Source organism: Physella acuta, unplaced genomic scaffold (assembly GCF_028476545.2).
Source record: "Physella acuta isolate Inbredline_101_S28 unplaced genomic scaffold, ASM2847654v3 ptg000443l, whole genome shotgun sequence".
Classification (NCBI taxonomy): domain Eukaryota; kingdom Metazoa; phylum Mollusca; class Gastropoda; family Physidae; genus Physella; species Physella acuta.
This window is the reverse complement of record NW_026731962.1, coordinates 179556-197862: the sequence shown is the minus strand read 5'-3', so window position 1 is coordinate 197862 and position 18307 is coordinate 179556. Positions and strand designations below refer to the sequence as shown.

General features: G+C 30.1%; 1 protein-coding gene and 1 long non-coding RNA gene across 2 annotated transcripts; both read left to right on the top strand.

Annotated features, from left to right (window-relative positions):
* The first annotated feature begins 3038 nt into the window (after positions 1-3038).
* LOC131943140 (uncharacterized) lies at positions 3039-3967 on the top strand. The gene is made up of 3 exons (XR_009386852.1): positions 3039-3115; positions 3445-3508; positions 3835-3967. It is a non-coding gene; the product is annotated as an uncharacterized LOC131943140 (long non-coding RNA).
* On the top strand, positions 3967-12838 carry LOC131943152 (uncharacterized). The gene is made up of 16 exons (XM_059303159.1): positions 3967-4047; positions 5225-5336; positions 5473-5581; positions 6109-6251; positions 6950-7074; positions 7436-7597; positions 7694-7868; positions 8424-8614; positions 9435-9662; positions 10070-10184; positions 10776-11003; positions 11156-11416; positions 11690-11943; positions 12190-12282; positions 12609-12740; positions 12782-12838. Exons 1-16 carry the CDS (start codon positions 3967-3969, stop codon positions 12836-12838), a joined length of 2466 nt encoding a protein of 821 aa, XP_059159142.1.
* Positions 12839-18307: the final 5469 nt, after the last annotated feature.

Sequence of the window (18307 nt, the reverse complement as noted above, 5' to 3'; positions counted from 1 at the left end):
ATCGACAAGGATGGAAATCCAAGTTTTGAAAGCCACAATAAATGTTCAGTTTGGTGGACCCTACAAAGATATTTTTACTTGTGAATATTCTCCTTTAACTGGAAAAGATTACAAATATGATGTTATATGGGCCCATGAAACTAATTTGGTTAACATAGGAAACTCCTCACAAACTTTGGATAGTGTTAATGCAAATAAACTAGCGCCGGGTGAAATGGTAAATGCTTTATTATGAATTACTTTTGAGTTATTAATCAGGATGATTAATATTGGAATAAAACTGGAATAAGGGTTATTTTTGAATAAAACAATACAATCTTTAATTAAATGTGTTTAAGATTCTCTATAATTTGTTTTGTTAAAACCGATATAGTTTGTAATTTTTCTTAGCATTACCAGAGCGGTGGTATTATAAAATATAATTATTTTTTATTATTAATGTTGACTGATGTTCTGTTGTTTAGCCTAAAATGAAATAGTAACTTGTGTGCTTATTAAAGGGGCATAAGTGACTAAGTGCTAGTTACAAACACCATTTTACTACTACCCAAGGGGTAAATAACCCCTTAACCTAAGATATTCGGAGATGAGCAGACCAGAGGAAATCTAATTAATGTTTTTATCATGTGATGGTCATTAAGGGCTACAAGCTAAATGCAGGCACATTATTGACAAGTACCAAAGGGAAGATACATGCGGTGATTTATGTCTAAACTTGAGCTCGGGCATACAGCTGGAGATAAAACATCAAGGTGGAATTATTACTCATTATACACTGTTGAACGGCAGACACCAATCCAATGACCATAGGGAGGTATTACTGCCCATGCCTGGATTGTTAGACTAGAGACGGCGTGGGGACCTATAGAGATCAGTTATTGAGTGTGAAATGTAGGAGTTAAGAGTAACCCAGCTTCATCTCATGCATCAAGTGACAGTTTGGTGCCTGACTCAGCAAGATTAGGACTCTGGGGAAATGAAGATGTGCGGGTAGACTAGTCACTATAATAGTGCTCAAACTTAGTCTGGACACTACTCATTCAGGATAATGCAGCCATTGCTCAGGTTATTAACATTAGAAATTAACTCAAGTTCCTGATAGTGTCAAGAATTTTGGAAGCCAGCATCAAGTACAACTTAGAACCTGGAAACATTTTTATTTAGTGTGAGCGTAAAATTCTCCATATGTAAGTGCATATATCTTATGCATACTAGCATAGATAATATTTAGCCTTTAATGTACATCATGGTTGTATTGCACAGATTTAGTCTTAAAGAACATCATTGTTGTATTGTACAAGCTATGTATAATTAATTAGACATGTCCTAATGGTATTATTTGTTAAAATGTTGATTGTAGTCTGCCTATTTTGGCTGGGTTTTTTTAGTAGTTTTATTTTTGTTGGGTTTTCCCTTAACTAAAATTTGTTTTTGTTTTTCCTCTAGTAGTTTTTGTCTTTTAGTTAATTTTGTAGGTGGGTTTTCTTTAGTCTAATAGTCAAATAAAGTACATCATAGGTACTCTTGACTTAGATTTTTAAAATTTACTTAATCTAGTCTAGTTTGGTTTGTTTAGATTTTGTAAACCTCCTTGTTAAGTGAATAAGATTACCTCTCAGTTTTCCCCTTACATTAATGTTATTGCAGTATTAGCTACATGTCTATACTTTGACTTTTATGGATATCCTGTCATTGGAAAATGTGAAATAAAATGCCAATGTAATATAATTACAGCTTCAGTGTGCAGTTAGTGTCTGTATTGCCAGCAACTGTGAAGACACTCGAGGACCACTCATCATGTCTAATATTTACATGGCAACCGTTCTAGTAAGGATTATCTTATTCTGAATACCACCAGGGTTCTACCACTAGACCATGCGGCCCTAAATATCTCTTACTTACTTTAATGATCAAACATCTATCACTAATGTTTCATACAATTGGGTGAATATTAGCTTCATTGCATTTTTTCAATGTATCTCAGTGATATGGATTCATATCAATTTCTGAATCAGAATTATATGTGATATTTCTTACTTTGTTTGGTAGTTGTAGTTCAGCTTAATTGTAATGGTTTAATAGTGAACATATAGGCTATATCTTTATTTATAATTTTTTAATGACACTCTTCAAATAAAAAATATAATTGCTGTAATCAAAATGATAAATAAAGGTATATAACAACTGCCAATAATGTTTACATTTTTAGATTGAAAATATGAAAGACCTTATCATCAATGAAGGGGAAACTGGAGAAACCATAACAATCAGACTGACAGCGCCACCTTATTTTCTTTGCAAAGGTTATGGTGAAGGTGCTGAATTTTGTGATTTCAGCATAAAAGTAGAAGTACTAGAATCTACAACCCCCAGTTCTTGTCCAAATGGTAACTACTTTTCCCTTATTTCAAAAACTTCATTAAAACAATGTTATTTGCTTAAAGCAAGGGAATATGAACTCTTTGTTTTTGCAAAGTCTCATTAGATTTTTATCTTCCCAATGTAGGCACTCAAATACCACAGGCAGCTGTAATGATAAAAAAGGACAGCAGTGAATCACCAACATGTGATATACGTTTTACCAATGCAGACTGGCAATCAAATTTTTCTGTGAATGTTAAAGCAGTCACTGACCATATTTATGATGGAGACCACAATGTCTCTTTAAAAATATCAAAAAATGTTGTGTTGCCAGCCTTTAATTTTTCATTGGGTGATCTAACTTCTAAGGTAAATTAAATGTTCATTAGAAATATTTTGAAGACATTATTTAACAACTATTCAAGCTTGACAGTTAAAATAGTCATCCTTACTCTAGTTGACAGACAACGTTCCTTAACAATATTCTTAATATCTTTGAAACCCCTAATTTCCAGCCCACTTAATTTTCATGTTAAGAGAAGTTGCAGTTAAGAATGCAAAACAGCATGATTTATTAAGCTTTTTAGACTGTATATTCTAGTATGATAGTAAAAGATCAGTACTAATTGTACTAATTTATGCATTTTGATTTGATTTTTTTATTGTTTTTATTTCAGATAAAATTGGTAGACAGAGATACCAATGCTTTATGTTCATCAGTAAATGATCCCCACATCACAACATTTGATGGAAAGTAAGACCTATATTCAACTGAAATTTATTGGCTAACTTTTGAAATGTAAAAAAAAAAATTCCCTTACATTATTAACTTTTTAAAGAGGTCTATTATGAATATTATAATGTTTTTATTTAACTAACTTTTGTTGTTTTTGTTGCCCTAAATTTCACATTAATGAATATAAATACACCAAATACTGTGTCATTCTGTAGTTTAATATTGCAGTGTCATATATTTTGTACACTATTAACACATAAAGTATGAGAAAACAGTTTAACAGCCTACATTTGTCTTGAATTTAATGATTGAAATGATTTTGAATTAAATTTATTTTGTGTTTATAGGCTGTTTCATGTTTTCTTGCTTGGTGAATTTGTGTTCTATCGACACTCCACACTACCTATTGAGGTAAATAATTCAAATAAGAATTTACTATTGTTCTGAAATATAATTTTTTAAGATATGTAAAAATTAAATACTTGCACATTAATAAAAGTAAAAAAAAAATAAGTTCAAGCAAAAGATATATATTTTACAGCTATATTTCATACAGCAAATATTGCTGATAATGATAACTTTAAATATTAAGGATGTTCTTAGGTACATGATGTAATGTTAAGAGTAGAGGTAGGTTAGGTTTATCTTGTAATATGTCTTATTATCATGTACCAGATATGATTTATAAGCTATTTTATTAATTTATATGTAACTATAATTAAATATATAAACTAAAGGTTCGAGTGTTTTATCGAGCCTGTGGTAGTGGACGTGTGTCATGTAACTGTGCAGTTGCAGCAAGAGCAGGAGATGATGTTATTGTCATTGACAAGTGTGGTCCAAAAAATTTGGGGAATGCTTTTTACCCAATGACTGTCAAATTGTTCAAGAATGGCATTCTAAGTCCTGGATTCAGGATTCTTAGTCAGTATGAAGGAAGAGAATACCAGGTAAGATGCTTGTGTGTCTTTTTATTTCATATGTATTTTCAGAGAATGCTAGCTTTTTATTTTGAAATCATTTTTTTTATCCAAGAGAATAATCAACTCAAGAAATGTTATTGAACCAGGCAGATCATAACAGGGTTTAAGATTGAATATTTATTTTACCCTTGTTGACAGTTGCTAAATCCTGTTTGTTTCTCCAGAGATTTTGATCCTATCCCATGGTATTACACGATCTGGTTAGAATTTATGGCAGTTAGGTCAGGGGACAACCTGCAATCATTAGCCCTGTTGCCTAATTTGTAACCTTTGTTAGCAACCACCAAACCATTCAATCTCTTTCATGATTCCAAATTGTTATGGTGCCAAATTGTTATGGTGTATAAATTGATCAGAATTTGAATTTTATCCAAGGTTGTTTTAACATCATTTACATGAGTGTACATAATATGCTTAGGGTTTACAACAAATTTCCGAAAGACACTTGCCCGAATGCTGTTTGCTCGAAGGCCAATTTCCCAAATGGACACTTGCCTGAATACGACAAATGCCAGAAAGCCACTTACCCAAAAAATTTTAATATCATATAATAAATTATAATACCAAATAGACATTCTTAATCAATTCAAGTTTGACATTTTGATATGATAATCAACACAATTCTAGCCTACTCCAGGATTGCTTCGGTTGGCCTACTTTTCTTTTCCCTTTGATGTTGACCCTTTTCCTTCTCAGGGCATGCCTGAACCATCTCCATTTGTGGCTTTTTTTTTATATCCCTGTCAATTGACTGTTGCTTTGTGGTTTGCCATAGGTCTTCATTGATCTGGCCATCTTGCATTAAGGATTTGATGTAGATATCTTTTTGTGAACAACTGTATTCTGTTGGTATTGGACTTGATAACCATTCAGGTCCCTGAGCCATAAAACAATACCGCTTTAAAGTTTGCGTTAAAGATTCTTATTTTGTACTTTTGTTTATCTAGGAAGGTTATAAATTCAGAGTATATAGTGGATAATGATATTTGATTAGACACTATCAATATTTTGATAATTTTCAATCTTTCTGAAAACCCTCACACTTTTTATGCTTTATATGGGTAAATGCCTCATTAACAAAATTATTCTTTGTTGAATAGTATGTTATATAGACCTTAATATCATCAATAACTATTATTTTTAGATAATTTTTCCTACTGGGGCTATCCTGTATGTGGATCGCAGTGCTATCAAGGGTTTAAATTTCATCAACCTTTGGTTGAAGCCTGCACCAGTTGACCATGGCCAGACACAAGGTATCAAAGAATGAAATGTTTTAAAAAATAAATCTATTCCATAACAAAAAATATAATAGGTGCAAAAGTTAACCTAGCCTTTTTAATTATTCCAAATTGGTTTGAAGCATAGAATAAAAAGAAAATATTCTAACAGGTCTCTGCGGAATGTACGATGGGAATGTCACCAATGATTTAACTTTTCCAAATAAAACAGTCTATAATACAGATCTCAATCAACCTAATGACTATTCTTTAACCTGGAGGTAGGTTTACAAATACTGATCATCATATTTATGTACTGCAAAAACTCACAGGGGTTGAAATATCTATTACATATTTATTTATTTTGTTTAATTGTCCATATTTTAAGATCAGCATCTTAGCAATACTTGTAAAAATACAAAAATATACTTTTTGGGGAAAATTCCAAACATTAAAATGAATGTATTTATGTGATATGAAATTAAAGGTGGTATTAAATTACCTTAAATCATTTTAAAGATGTATGCTCCTTGAATGATAATGCTAAGTATTATTCTGAAGCATAAGTATACCACACTATGTGTCATTATAACAATAGGGGTGAAGATTATTGTAAATTGTTTAGAAATGAAATGAAAATTGTTAGTGTAGAGGGTACAATTGGAACTGTCTGAACAAGTATATTAGTTGTATGATGTATGTATAACAATAATAAATATTAAATAATATTTGTGAAAACAACTATAATGAGGAGAATTATAACTGTTATTGTTTTTAATCAGTGATGATTTCTTTTTTTCATTTTCAGAGTTAACCCACAGGACACACTTTATACTGGATCTTGTGATAATGGAAATATGCTAGAAAAACAATCTTCGTTTTGTTACTGTGATTCAAGTGAAAAATGTGGAGATGGCTATGACCTTGTTATTTGCCCTTTCTTGGAAAGAGGTGAATTTTATCTTCTATATCATTTGACTGTTAAGTAGTCTATTTAATATTAAGAACACTTGAATCCTGAACTCATTCTGTATTTTTGAACGTTTATGTTTACTTTAGTTGAAGATAGAAATAATAAAATTATCTATACAATACACAACAATGATGTTAACCCTAACATGGCTGCTTTTTCAACATGACTTTTCTGTCATCAGCACACTCCACTTAAATTTGCCATATCTGTTTTTGTTACAATCTTTTGTTAATTTTTATAGAATCAGTCAATCAACCTTCTCTTAACCCCTTGGTCATTGGGGCACTACAGTTGTTTTTCAAATAATTTTTCTCAGTCCATTGCTGCTTTAAGTAATTTTGCAATGAGCAATCTTGTACATTCCACGATGTTCTCCTTCCAATTTTCAATGTCATTATAGAATATTAAAGATATTAAAAGAAAATTAATTTTTGTTATATCTTTTGGGTTTTTTGTTTTTTGTTTCTTGTAATTGTTTATTGATATATATTATACTTGTTTGATTTGTTATGCCGTGTTCCTTTTATTGTTATAACATTTCATTTAAATTTTTTTGTCAAATCTTGATTTCATTTTTTTCTATGATTACAAATGCTTCCTTTATACTTCTTGAAAAAATTAAAGATTTTGATTGATTAACAAACTTTTAAATATTTTTTATATTTAAAACATTTAGATCAGATAGATTTTACTGCACAACTAGAAGCTCGTGCTGTTTACCCACTGAAGTGTCTTGACCAGCTTAACTATGACAGCACAACATTTCCCCTATTTGAATATAACCAAAACTATAAACCAGAGGTATGTAAATGTAAAGTAAGCTAATGCACTCTTAACCATCTTATTTGACATGACTCTTTAAAAGCTGCAACAATCAATTAATGAACATGCAGAATTGTGGTATTTAACTATTTCTAAACTTTAAATATAGAAAACAAAGAGCTATAAGTTAAGATATTAATATTCTTATATTCCCAGTTATATAATTTATTGATTTCTTTTAACTATATATATATATTATTATATAGATAACCATTTCACATTGCCCTCACTGCTTTATAACAAACATGAAACAGACATGCTATTTTTTCTCTCATTGCATACTCTCTGTTTTTTTTTACAATCTGCAACGATTAAATCACATTGTTTTTTTTCTCTCTAGTTCATCAATACAAGTCTCACCAGTCCATCAGGTTTTACCTATAAAGCTGTTACGGTATTAGCTGAAGGAATTTTAGAATCAGATAACATAGCTTTAACATGTAAAGACATCAGTGCAGTTAGGATGTATGCAGTTAAAGAATCTTTGATTTATGATATGTTTGTAAGTACCATATTAATATATTTATACTATGATTTTTTAATATAGGTCTACTTGTAACTTAAGAAGAAATATTCACTTTTAAAAATAAATATACAGGAAACAGGGCAGTACATTTGGTCAAAAGCTGCTGTACAGAGTATACAAACACAATGTGAAATAGAGTTAGAGCGCAACACTTCATTATGGGAGGGTGATCCAAAAGCTCCTCCAACAAGTTATACTTCTTTATTCTGCATAGCTGAATGTGGTGCAACTGGGACTTGTACACAAGGTAACACCTACTAAACATTTCAGTAAACTCTGTGGACTTCTACTAACAATTGGCAGCATAGATAGGCTATAATTTATAAAGTAAAACATAAAATAAAATAAATTTATTTAGAATTTAAATTTATTTAGAATTTAAATTAATTTTTTATTAATAGCATTTGAACATTGAATTTCATTAATAATGTACAGGGTTAGTCTGTTAGGTGCAGAAAAAGTCTGAATTTCAGACTTTAAAACATCTGGAAAATCACTAGTTATTGTGCTGGATTTTATAAAGAGTATGTAATTTAGTTTCAGAAAAGTTATTTTCTGACATTTGGGTAGAGAAAGTTAAATATAAACATTATGTCAATTGCCTAAAATAATTGTCATTGTACTGTAATTAAAAGGAAGTACAAATGTGCATCTTTTATAAATTAGTCACTAAAACATTATTATATATAAAAAGTCTGGAATTTCATTTTTAAAAAGATATACCCACCCTGATGGTTCAAATCTGTTTATAAATTATTTGAATTCATTCTATGTATTTTTCATCAATTATCTAAATTTGAAGGTGTCTGTTCGTGCAACTCTGGCTATGGTGGTAGTGATTGCTTTGTGGAGACAAACCTGCCCCCTAATCTCTTTGGGTTGGCTAATGGTGGTCTGTGTGATACACGTGATGAAGAATGTAGCACTGTTGTACTGTATGTTAACAACACTGTCAATGTGCCTGAACTTGCCTGCTATGTCACAAAACTGATGGTGTGTACAAATATATAATCCTAATGTATAAAAGCCCATGTGCGCACTTCTCTCTCTCTCACTAAAAGAGGCTATGTGATCAGTATCTTCAGCTATAAATGGAGAACTTAAAGATAAGGACGTTTGTTGAAAATAATATGTTGGATGTTTTAAATATATAAACTAAATTTTATTTAAAGAAGGAAAATAAAAATAAAGGCATATTTGAATTTAGAATCACATTTTTAATTTTGCAACTGGAAAAGTGTTTATTATTGTGACAAGAATGCAATAAACAATGACATCATATGCCATATGTTTAAACTATGGAAAGTACACAAAACTTATGGTGTCATCTTCCAATTTTAGATTATGAAGAAATGAACTATTTCATTCAAATTTGATTTAGATCTTTAGGTCTACTCATCAAGACATACGCTATGAAATGTATACTATTTTCTCAGCCAAAAGTAATACAAATTACTTTAAAAAACAGCATAAATACCATTGAACAGCCGGGGTTTTAACGGAATCGTTAATGAGTGTGCATTTAACATGGTGTTGACTAACAATGTATAGCCAGTGTTCCAGAACACTGCGTTATGACCAAAAACTATTTTATAAATTATTTTTTTTCAAACAAGTATAACATTAAAAGGCCAATAATATATAGGCCTATAATTTATGTGAATCGGGTACCCATGGCTAGTTAAATATTTAAAACTTAAACGACTTGTGATAAGTTTGAAACTATAATTATGTTTAAAAAAATGTAATGCTGAAAATGTTATTATTCATCAAAAATTTCTTTTTAAAAAACCCAACCAATTCCTCTCCATAGAGCAATGCTTCTGGTACATACAACTTACTTGGATCTTTGAGTGCTCTGACGAAATCAAATGCCACATTTTTGACTGTAAATGAAGTGCAGTGTTCATTGCCAGAAGCAGGAACATTCCAGGTTCAGATAGCTACAAATGAAAACTCACTGAGTGCACCAGCTTTTGTCATTGTCTACGATTCACAATGCATGGACTGCTTTACTTCAAATACAACCTGCACCCAAAAGGTAGTTTATAATTCTGTACACTATAGTCTACTTTTGATTTATATGATGTTACTTATGAATATGAAATGAAACAGTTATTTTTATACACTTGATTTATGTACTTCTAAGATATGAAAAGTTACCAGCAGAGACATAATGGTAAAGAATTTGTGTTTTTAAATAAGGTGCTAATTGTTATAAACAATTTATTTTGAAATGTTTTAAAATATATTAATTTAGTAATGAAAAAAAAAATGAATTTAGTTATACTAAATTAACCTAAAATTATTATTTAAGCCTACTTTCCTTTGTATCATTTAAATATGTTTAAATTGCAAAGTTTGGTTGTAAGACATTTTCCTGTTTTTCTATTTAACTAAATATTGTGAGACAATAAACTATATATGTATTTATATTCTGTTAAACAGACCTCAACATGCCTAATCAACAACCTTTGCTATGAAGATGGTGAATTTAATCCAAATTCTGTAAGAGAGTTCTGTAATTCATCTATTAGTGTCACAACTTGGCAAGTGGCTAAAGGTAAAGTAAATTAATATAAATATTTGCTTCTATTATACTTATGTTTTGGTGTGATTGGGTAATAGAGAGCACAACGTATAACCTGAAAACCTCAGCACATCTAACTCAAATGGGTAGCTAATGTGGTGGGGGGAACGGATGTGTGATATGTGATGAATTACTTCTATTACTATTAGTATAAACGTATGATAAGAATGAGAAAACTCTTATTTCCAATGACACTAATGATATCAACAAGTCCAATTATGAAATATAATTAACTTTTTCATCAACTAACTTGAACTTTAATCATCAACCACCAATAGTAATACTAGATCTACACTACAAAATATATAACATGTCCTTTCCGATTTTGGCAAAACCCATTACTATCTCTTCAGTCTCGCGTCCTACGTCATTGCTAACATCATCCCATCTCACTCATGCTCACATATTTTATTAAACAACTGCACATACTCTCAAACCAAATTGTCTACCGTCAATACCAACTAAAGTTTACATCGTCCTTATTAATCTCTACCAGTCTAGTCTTATTTCTATCTATCTATGCCATTTTGGTATTGTTTAAAATAAAAAGCTTGTGTTATTCAGACTCCTGTAGAGGTCTTCCTGTTATGTGGCTAAAAGAGAAAGGTTATATCTCTGGTGGTCAGTCCCAGAATGGCGACACTAGTTTCTGTAAAGAACTTTGTGCAGATAGCGATGGTTGTCTGTCCTTTGATTTCAACTCAACCAGTAATGAATGCAGCCTCAACACAGAAGACTCAGCACTGTTGATTGATTCTTCCACCTACAACTATGAATGGATTTGTGAAAACTGTAATTCCTATATTATTTTTTACTTTAGCAAATTTAACTGTTACTGAAATCTTTAAATACAAAATAACCATCAAAATGTAAACTGAATATTGAACAAAGTAATACCATTATTTTAACTAATTTTCCCACTGCTACTGTGCTTATGTCATTAGATCCATGCCAAATGAGGAACATTACATGGAAAAATAAACCTGGATTTGCTTTTGTAAAAACACAAGACAAGCCAAAAGTGACTTCAAGTATAAATGAGTGTCGCAGATATTGCTTGGAAGAAAAGAAATTTACCTGTCGATCCATTCAACTGCTGCGAGATGCTAAATTATGTTACCTCTCAGCCCTTACAAGTCTTACTGCAGGAAGTGGGCTTGTCAGATGGCCTGGCTATGTTTTTGAAGAATGGAACTGCAATACTGGTAAGAATTCACATAAAATTTTTTTAAATATTATAATCTAAATAGAAACACTTTGAACTATTTTCTTTTCTTTTAAAAGTATCAACTAGATTTCTACATGAAGTGTAAATAGCTTTTCTAACTGATTGAGTAGGCCTTTATGCTTTTCAAAAAATGTTTTACATATATATTTATTGACACTATTTAAAAATAGAAATAAAATATATTTTGTTCAACAAAAGTTCAGCTATGAAATTCATAATTTAATAACAATGCATTTTTCTCTCTTTATAGAAACTGAGATTGCTTTACCTACTGCAAACCCTGAAGCTGTTATTGCACAGAAGGACACTTTAAGCCAAGACATCTATACTCTTTTCTGCAAGTTTAATATATCAAATTCAGGCACAATCTATCAAGCAAATGTCAAATTTTTGATAGAAGATGAAGTAGTGGAAAGGAAAACAATCTTTACCAACAAAGAGAACAACACATACTGGGTAGGCATGGATCCAGGCAGACTAATCAACCTGAAATATGGTGCTCAGGTATGTCAATCATTTTACATTTAGGATTAACTTTTACCTTCTTAATCTTTTCAGTAACCAAAGTAACTAACTGTAACTGGATATTATTATTTGGAGTGGTTTCCATTATTTGAAAACTATTAATTTATACATCTAGGATTAACAATAATAGATAAATAAGCTCTATGCTACTAATAATAACTTTACAAATATCCTAAGAATTGTATAGAAGTAAAATTATTTTCTGTTTTCTTACATTACCTTCAGCTTTCTTGTGGTGTAAGTCTATGTGTCAATGGAAGCTGTGAAGCAACTATTGGAGGATTCAGAAAAAGCCAAGTTTTGAGCCTTTCTGTAACAGTAAGAGATTGTTTGAACATTTATAACTTGATAAGCTCTCATTGTTATTTAACAAGTGGAATGCAAATAATAATTTATTTTTTAAGATATATATTCACATTCATTATTAAAATTTTTTTTTTGGATATTATAATGTCTATAAAAATAATATTTTCGATTTCTTTACAGATTAAAATATTTTCTAAACATCTTCTTTTGACTGTCTTGAAATTAACTAAAAAGTGATTTTTCATAGTTTAAAAAAAATAAAAAAAATACTGCTTGACCATTTTTCTTTGCTACCACAAAATAATATACTTTAACAATTTTATTTAATCTGTTTGCAGGTTACAAGCCCAGCTGCTCTACTAGTGCAAGAAGGTCAACCTGGAAAAAATATAACAATACATAGTAATTTCCCACCTGCTTTCCTCTGTGATTCATTCAATTCAACATCAGCCTGCACCTTAAATATCAAAGTCTGGGTTGATCCAAGCTACCAAAACATTGTATGTCCCAGCTCAGGTGCATGGTCTCAAATAGCTCTGAGTACAGGGGCCATGAAATCTATGAGTAACATATCATGCGGTATTGAGATCACAGCCAGCAACTGGCAATTGGATGCAGTGATTGACATAGAGGCAAAGATAGACAACATCATAGATGGCAATCAAACACAAGTGGTACATGTTTTGGGAAGTGTCACCTCTAGCAGTGGTGTTGAGATGTGGTCAAGTATCCTACAAACAGTTGAGGTAAGGGATATCTCTCTTTAAATTAAATATTTTTATTTTAAACATATTGAATTCTTAATAAATTTTAACGTTGCTGAGATTTCATAGAAAAACTTTTTTGAAGTTAAGAAGTATGATAAACAAAGAATGTGTTACAGTTTTGTTTAATTATGTACTTTTAAAAAAAATTCTAGGTGACAGCACAAGACAGTGATACTGATGCAGTCTGTATATCTATGACTGATACTCACATGAAGACATTTGATGGCAGATACTATGACAATAATTATGAGGGAGAATTTGTTCTCTATGCTCATGACACACTTTGTTTTGAGGTAAGATTGTTAAAAAAAATGTGCATTAATAAAATGAAGTTATTTTTAAAAATTAAAGTACTGTTAGAGAAAAAAAATGTTTTCTATAGTACAATCTTTTTAGAATTTTGTTCTTAATTAATTTTTTAAATGTTTTAACCACCGCTTTCTAGGTCCATGGATTCTATAGAAAATGCAGCCAAAAATCTCTTGGTTCTTGCACATGTGCAGTAGCTGTAAGATCCCTTGATGATGTCATTTTAATTGACCAGTGTGGAGCATCTGCTAATGAGAGCCCAACACAGACATTGGCTGTTAAACTGTTTTTAGTTGATGATCTGACACCCAAAACTTCAATTAGAAGAGTGGGTGGTGGTCTTAAGTATGAGGTAAGAATTCTTGAGGAACTTTAATATTTAAAGAATGTGAAACAGATTTAATCTAAAAAGTTGTTTTCTATTACATTTAATCAATCACTCATGTAAATAATTTAAACATTTTAAATTTTTTTTACATTAGGTTAAAATACCAACAGGTACTACAATTGAAGTAGATGCCAAAGCTGATTATGTGAATGTTTTAATTGTTCCATCAGCTAAAGATTATAAGCACACTAAAGGTTGGTTCAATCATTCGATTTAAATAAAATCATTTAAGTCTTGTAGAGTAGGTATATACAATGCAGCTATTTAATAAAATACTAAATGAAATTTATGATTTAGGTCTCTGTGGAGATTATAATGGTGACAAGGATATATCACTACTTAAATCTGATGGCACCTACTTCAACAGAGCAGGAACAAGGCCAGATATTTTCACACAATCATGGAGGTAAAATTTATTTATTTATTAATAGTTTGGACTTTTAATGATGTATTACCAAATGTTATTTTTTTTTAAACAAAATGAAATAAAATAAATCAAAATAAAATCTCTATTTGAAGAGTGAGCCAGACTGAAAGTATCTATTCTGGATATTGTGGCCATATCCAATCAACTGAAACAAGCAAAAGCCTATGTGACTGTCCTGCCTTAACGAATGCTACTTGTAGCCCATATGGAGAACTTAATTCTTGTATCAGAGAAAGTGATCACTTCAACTACTGGAAAGGTAAAACACTTCTCTAAACAAGAGTAAAATTTAACAAAGATTTTTCTTGGCAGTTTTTTAGAAAAAGTTTTGGAAAAGAACTTTAAATTTGAGTCATGCTATTCTAAATAAATGTTTTTTACCTGGTAATATAAGTCAGGTATTATTTATATTAATGTTTGTCATTTCAAAAGTAAACCACAATGTAAATAAAATAAAAGTTGTTCTCAGTGCTGCTTCTAATTTTTTGTCAGGTGAAGACATCACTCCTATACTATTGACTAGAGCTTTGAAACCAGATTGTGCAGGCAGCAAAGTCACTTTTGAATATAGCCCTAATCTCAATCCTGGGGTATGTTTTTCACCTCATTTAGTAAAAATATAGCATTGAATACTCAAGAAATATATCTGTTTACTAATTTTATATTTCATATTAAATGCTTTTTATCCAAGGCATCAAATACAATGTCAATCCTGTAATCACTCTTGAAGTAGATTTGTAGTTAGATAGATAACACAACAGACGAGGAAGCCATTTTCTATGCACACCACGTTTTATTCTCAATCGGAAAAACAGAAAGCCCATGCAAGGGACATCACTCAAACATTATAAGACTAATACAAGAAGAGTGAGTTCCCCTCAATATAAAGCTCAATATATTACAACTCTTCTTTTCTAGATGTTGAATATATTTATCATTATTATTAATTATCAAACATGCTTTTATTACATTTTGAAATAGTTCATTCAATTAAAAAAAAATTAACAAAATGATTTCTCAGCAAATTAATAATATGTGTGTAATGTTTAAAAACAACATGATTCCTTCTAGCCATGTGAGATTTATTATAGTTTTCATGTTATGTATTCTTAATGTCATATTTTTTGTATGTCACAGGAAGAATCAAAGTTAAGAGGTTTGAGGGAAGCTAAGCTGTTTCTGAGTATTAGTTTTTTCCAGTGTAAATACTAAATCTCTCACTGTGAGGAAATTAGTGTGGTGATTTTCAAGTCCTTTGTCAAACACTTTTTTAAAATGTTCAAATTCTTTTATTTATAAATAGCATACAATTTTAAACTTAACACTAACGCTCTTTATTGCGATTTGACTTGCATTTTTGTTAGAACATAAAAATATCAACAGTTACTTGTTTGAGATAGAAGCAGAATGTACCTTAATTAAAGCATCCATTTGCATTTGTTATTTATGTGTTCAATCAACAAAAACAAAATTTGTTTCCGACTGAAACAGATATAGCCTGACTGTGATAAAAAATTCAGGGTCATCAATTATTAATCTTAACTATTAAAAAATAATGTATTTAGTTGACAAAAAGAATCTCCATCTGCACGGTAGCTTTAGTCAATTTCCAACCATTAAAACTTTGCATTTATTAATTGCTTTGTGTGTTACTTGTTATATAATTAGTTTATTTTTCTTCTTTCTTTACCTTTACTATTCAGTAAAAACTATTTCCTTTTGGTTAACAGGAACTAGAATAAAATCACATTACAATTTCTCAAAATCACATTTTACAGTGGAAACTTTATTTGTGAACACCTAATATTAACAAATCAATCAGTTTTTTAAAATAGATTTGGGAAATCTTTTTAATAATGAAATCCTTTTCTAGTATGAAAAATGCAGACATTTGCTAAAAGGCAATTCTAACTTATGGATTTTATCCTCATTGTGTGATTTGTTAATCTTTTATGGATTTTACCCTCATTTGCATAACTTGTAAATCTTATAGATAAATTCCTTATCGTACCATTTTTTAAATTAGAAGAACTCATTTTAAAAATTTATTTGAAAATTTGGGTAATTGATGCAGATGAGGTTAGATAGCTTGGTACAGCAACTCATCTAGGAGAAAAACTACAAAATAAAAAAAAACTACTGCCTTATAGGTTGTTCCTGGATGGACAAAGGAAGCAAATTGAGAAAGAAAAGTATGCTGAAATAAGATTCAGCTGAATATTCAGCACATAACAAGTTCACTCTAAATACTTAATTGTGTTAGAGAATATCTTGTCAAGCATTATAATTTTAAGAATGAAGAAGAAGAAAAACAGTTGATATTATGACCTCATTGAATGTAGATTTGTACTGTAGAAAATTTATAAACAGTTGGGCACCAACTATAAATGTTAAAAACATTATTAACAAAAATCGATAAAATGTTTGGTTTTTTACAATGTTATTAAAATATAAAAGTTGGATGGAGGTTTCATGTATAGAATTTCCATAATGCCTTAGTGTTGAAGGTTCATAATATATTATAAGTAGTTATTAGTAATTAGTATTAGTAGTTATTAGTATTATGTGTAGATTGTCTTTTAGTTCTAAAAACTTTTAATTGTTTGTGATGTTCTTTCACTTAAACAATTAGTAGTTCTACAGGGAACCAATTCAGAATATTTTTGTAATTTATGAATTGTTGTAATAAGCATATAAATATCCTTTACAGTTTTAAAACAAGTTTATACATATAAGTTATTCTTATGTAAATGTAAAACATTGAGTAACATGATTATACAACAAACATAACTATTTCATTTTTTTTCTTGAGCTTGTAAATATAATTGTGAACTGTAAACATTCTTTAAAAAAAAACCTTACTTATTTATGGCAGTACATGGTTTTTCCAACAATTATGGCAATCATTATATATGGTCTAGTAGGCTTATATTCAAATATCAAGGCCAGACTATATTACCTCTGTGATGACCTTATATATTCTTTATTTTTACAAGTACAGGCATTGTAAATTATTATTTGTACTCAACACTTTAAAAAAAAAAAATCAAAATATTTGGAGTCATATTCTCAAACAGCTATTTGACAATTCTTTAAAACAAAACTAATTATTTATGCAGAGTGCAAGCTGGCCCACTGAATCTAATTACACTGAGGATTTTGCTACTGAGCTATGTGAACAAACTATCACTAATGACACTCAGGGTGCAGTGTGTCAAAGTTTGATGCCAGCACATTTCAAAAATATTGTTACTTCTTGTGTTACTGACATACAGGTAATCAAGACTCTGGTAAATTATATAAATTATCTTATTTATTTGCCTCCATACTATAAAATAATTAGTGCATAACAGCTGTATATATCATTAATATCTAAACAATGATATATCATACCCCATATGTTATATCCACATTTCAGTTTACAGAAATAACTGTAAAATGTTTTTTTTTATCATTGCAACTTTTGAAATAATTTTTCACTTTAACTCTTATGTCATCTCTCAGCTCTCAAACAATTTAACATGGGCCAGCTCCAGCCTCTCTGTCTTCATATCCCTTTGTCGACTGAAATACATTAACACCCTAGTCAACAATTCAGGACTGTTTGGAGCTGATGTCAGCTCAGCAAACAATTTATGCTTTAATCAGTGTTCAAAAAGAGGAACATGTGTTACAGGTTAATTAATGTTTTCAACTTTTGTAAACATAATAAATAGTGATGCATTTTCTACTAGAAAAAATTCTTAGGTTCATTTGTAAAAATTTTATTTCAGTAGATTATCATATTGGTAGCATATAAGAATTATGGTTTTGTAATGAATATTAATGGAGAGATATTCTATTCCACATAAAATTTTGTTAAAAAAATTATTTTATCAAGTCTCCACTTTTCTTAAATAATGATGGATATGCACTACATGCAGATACTTTACCTAAAACTGTCAGTATTTTAGCAAAGGTTTCACCATTATTTGGTAAATGTTGGTGCATATCATGTTGAATATGCATTTTAAGTAGGTTCCACTGAAAAGTTTTTAAACTGTTTATTTATTGGTCTTTTAAAAACATAACTCAAAAATAAAAACAATCTATTTAGGCACATGTAAGTGTGAAACTAACTTTGGATTGGCTGATTGCTCAGTAAAT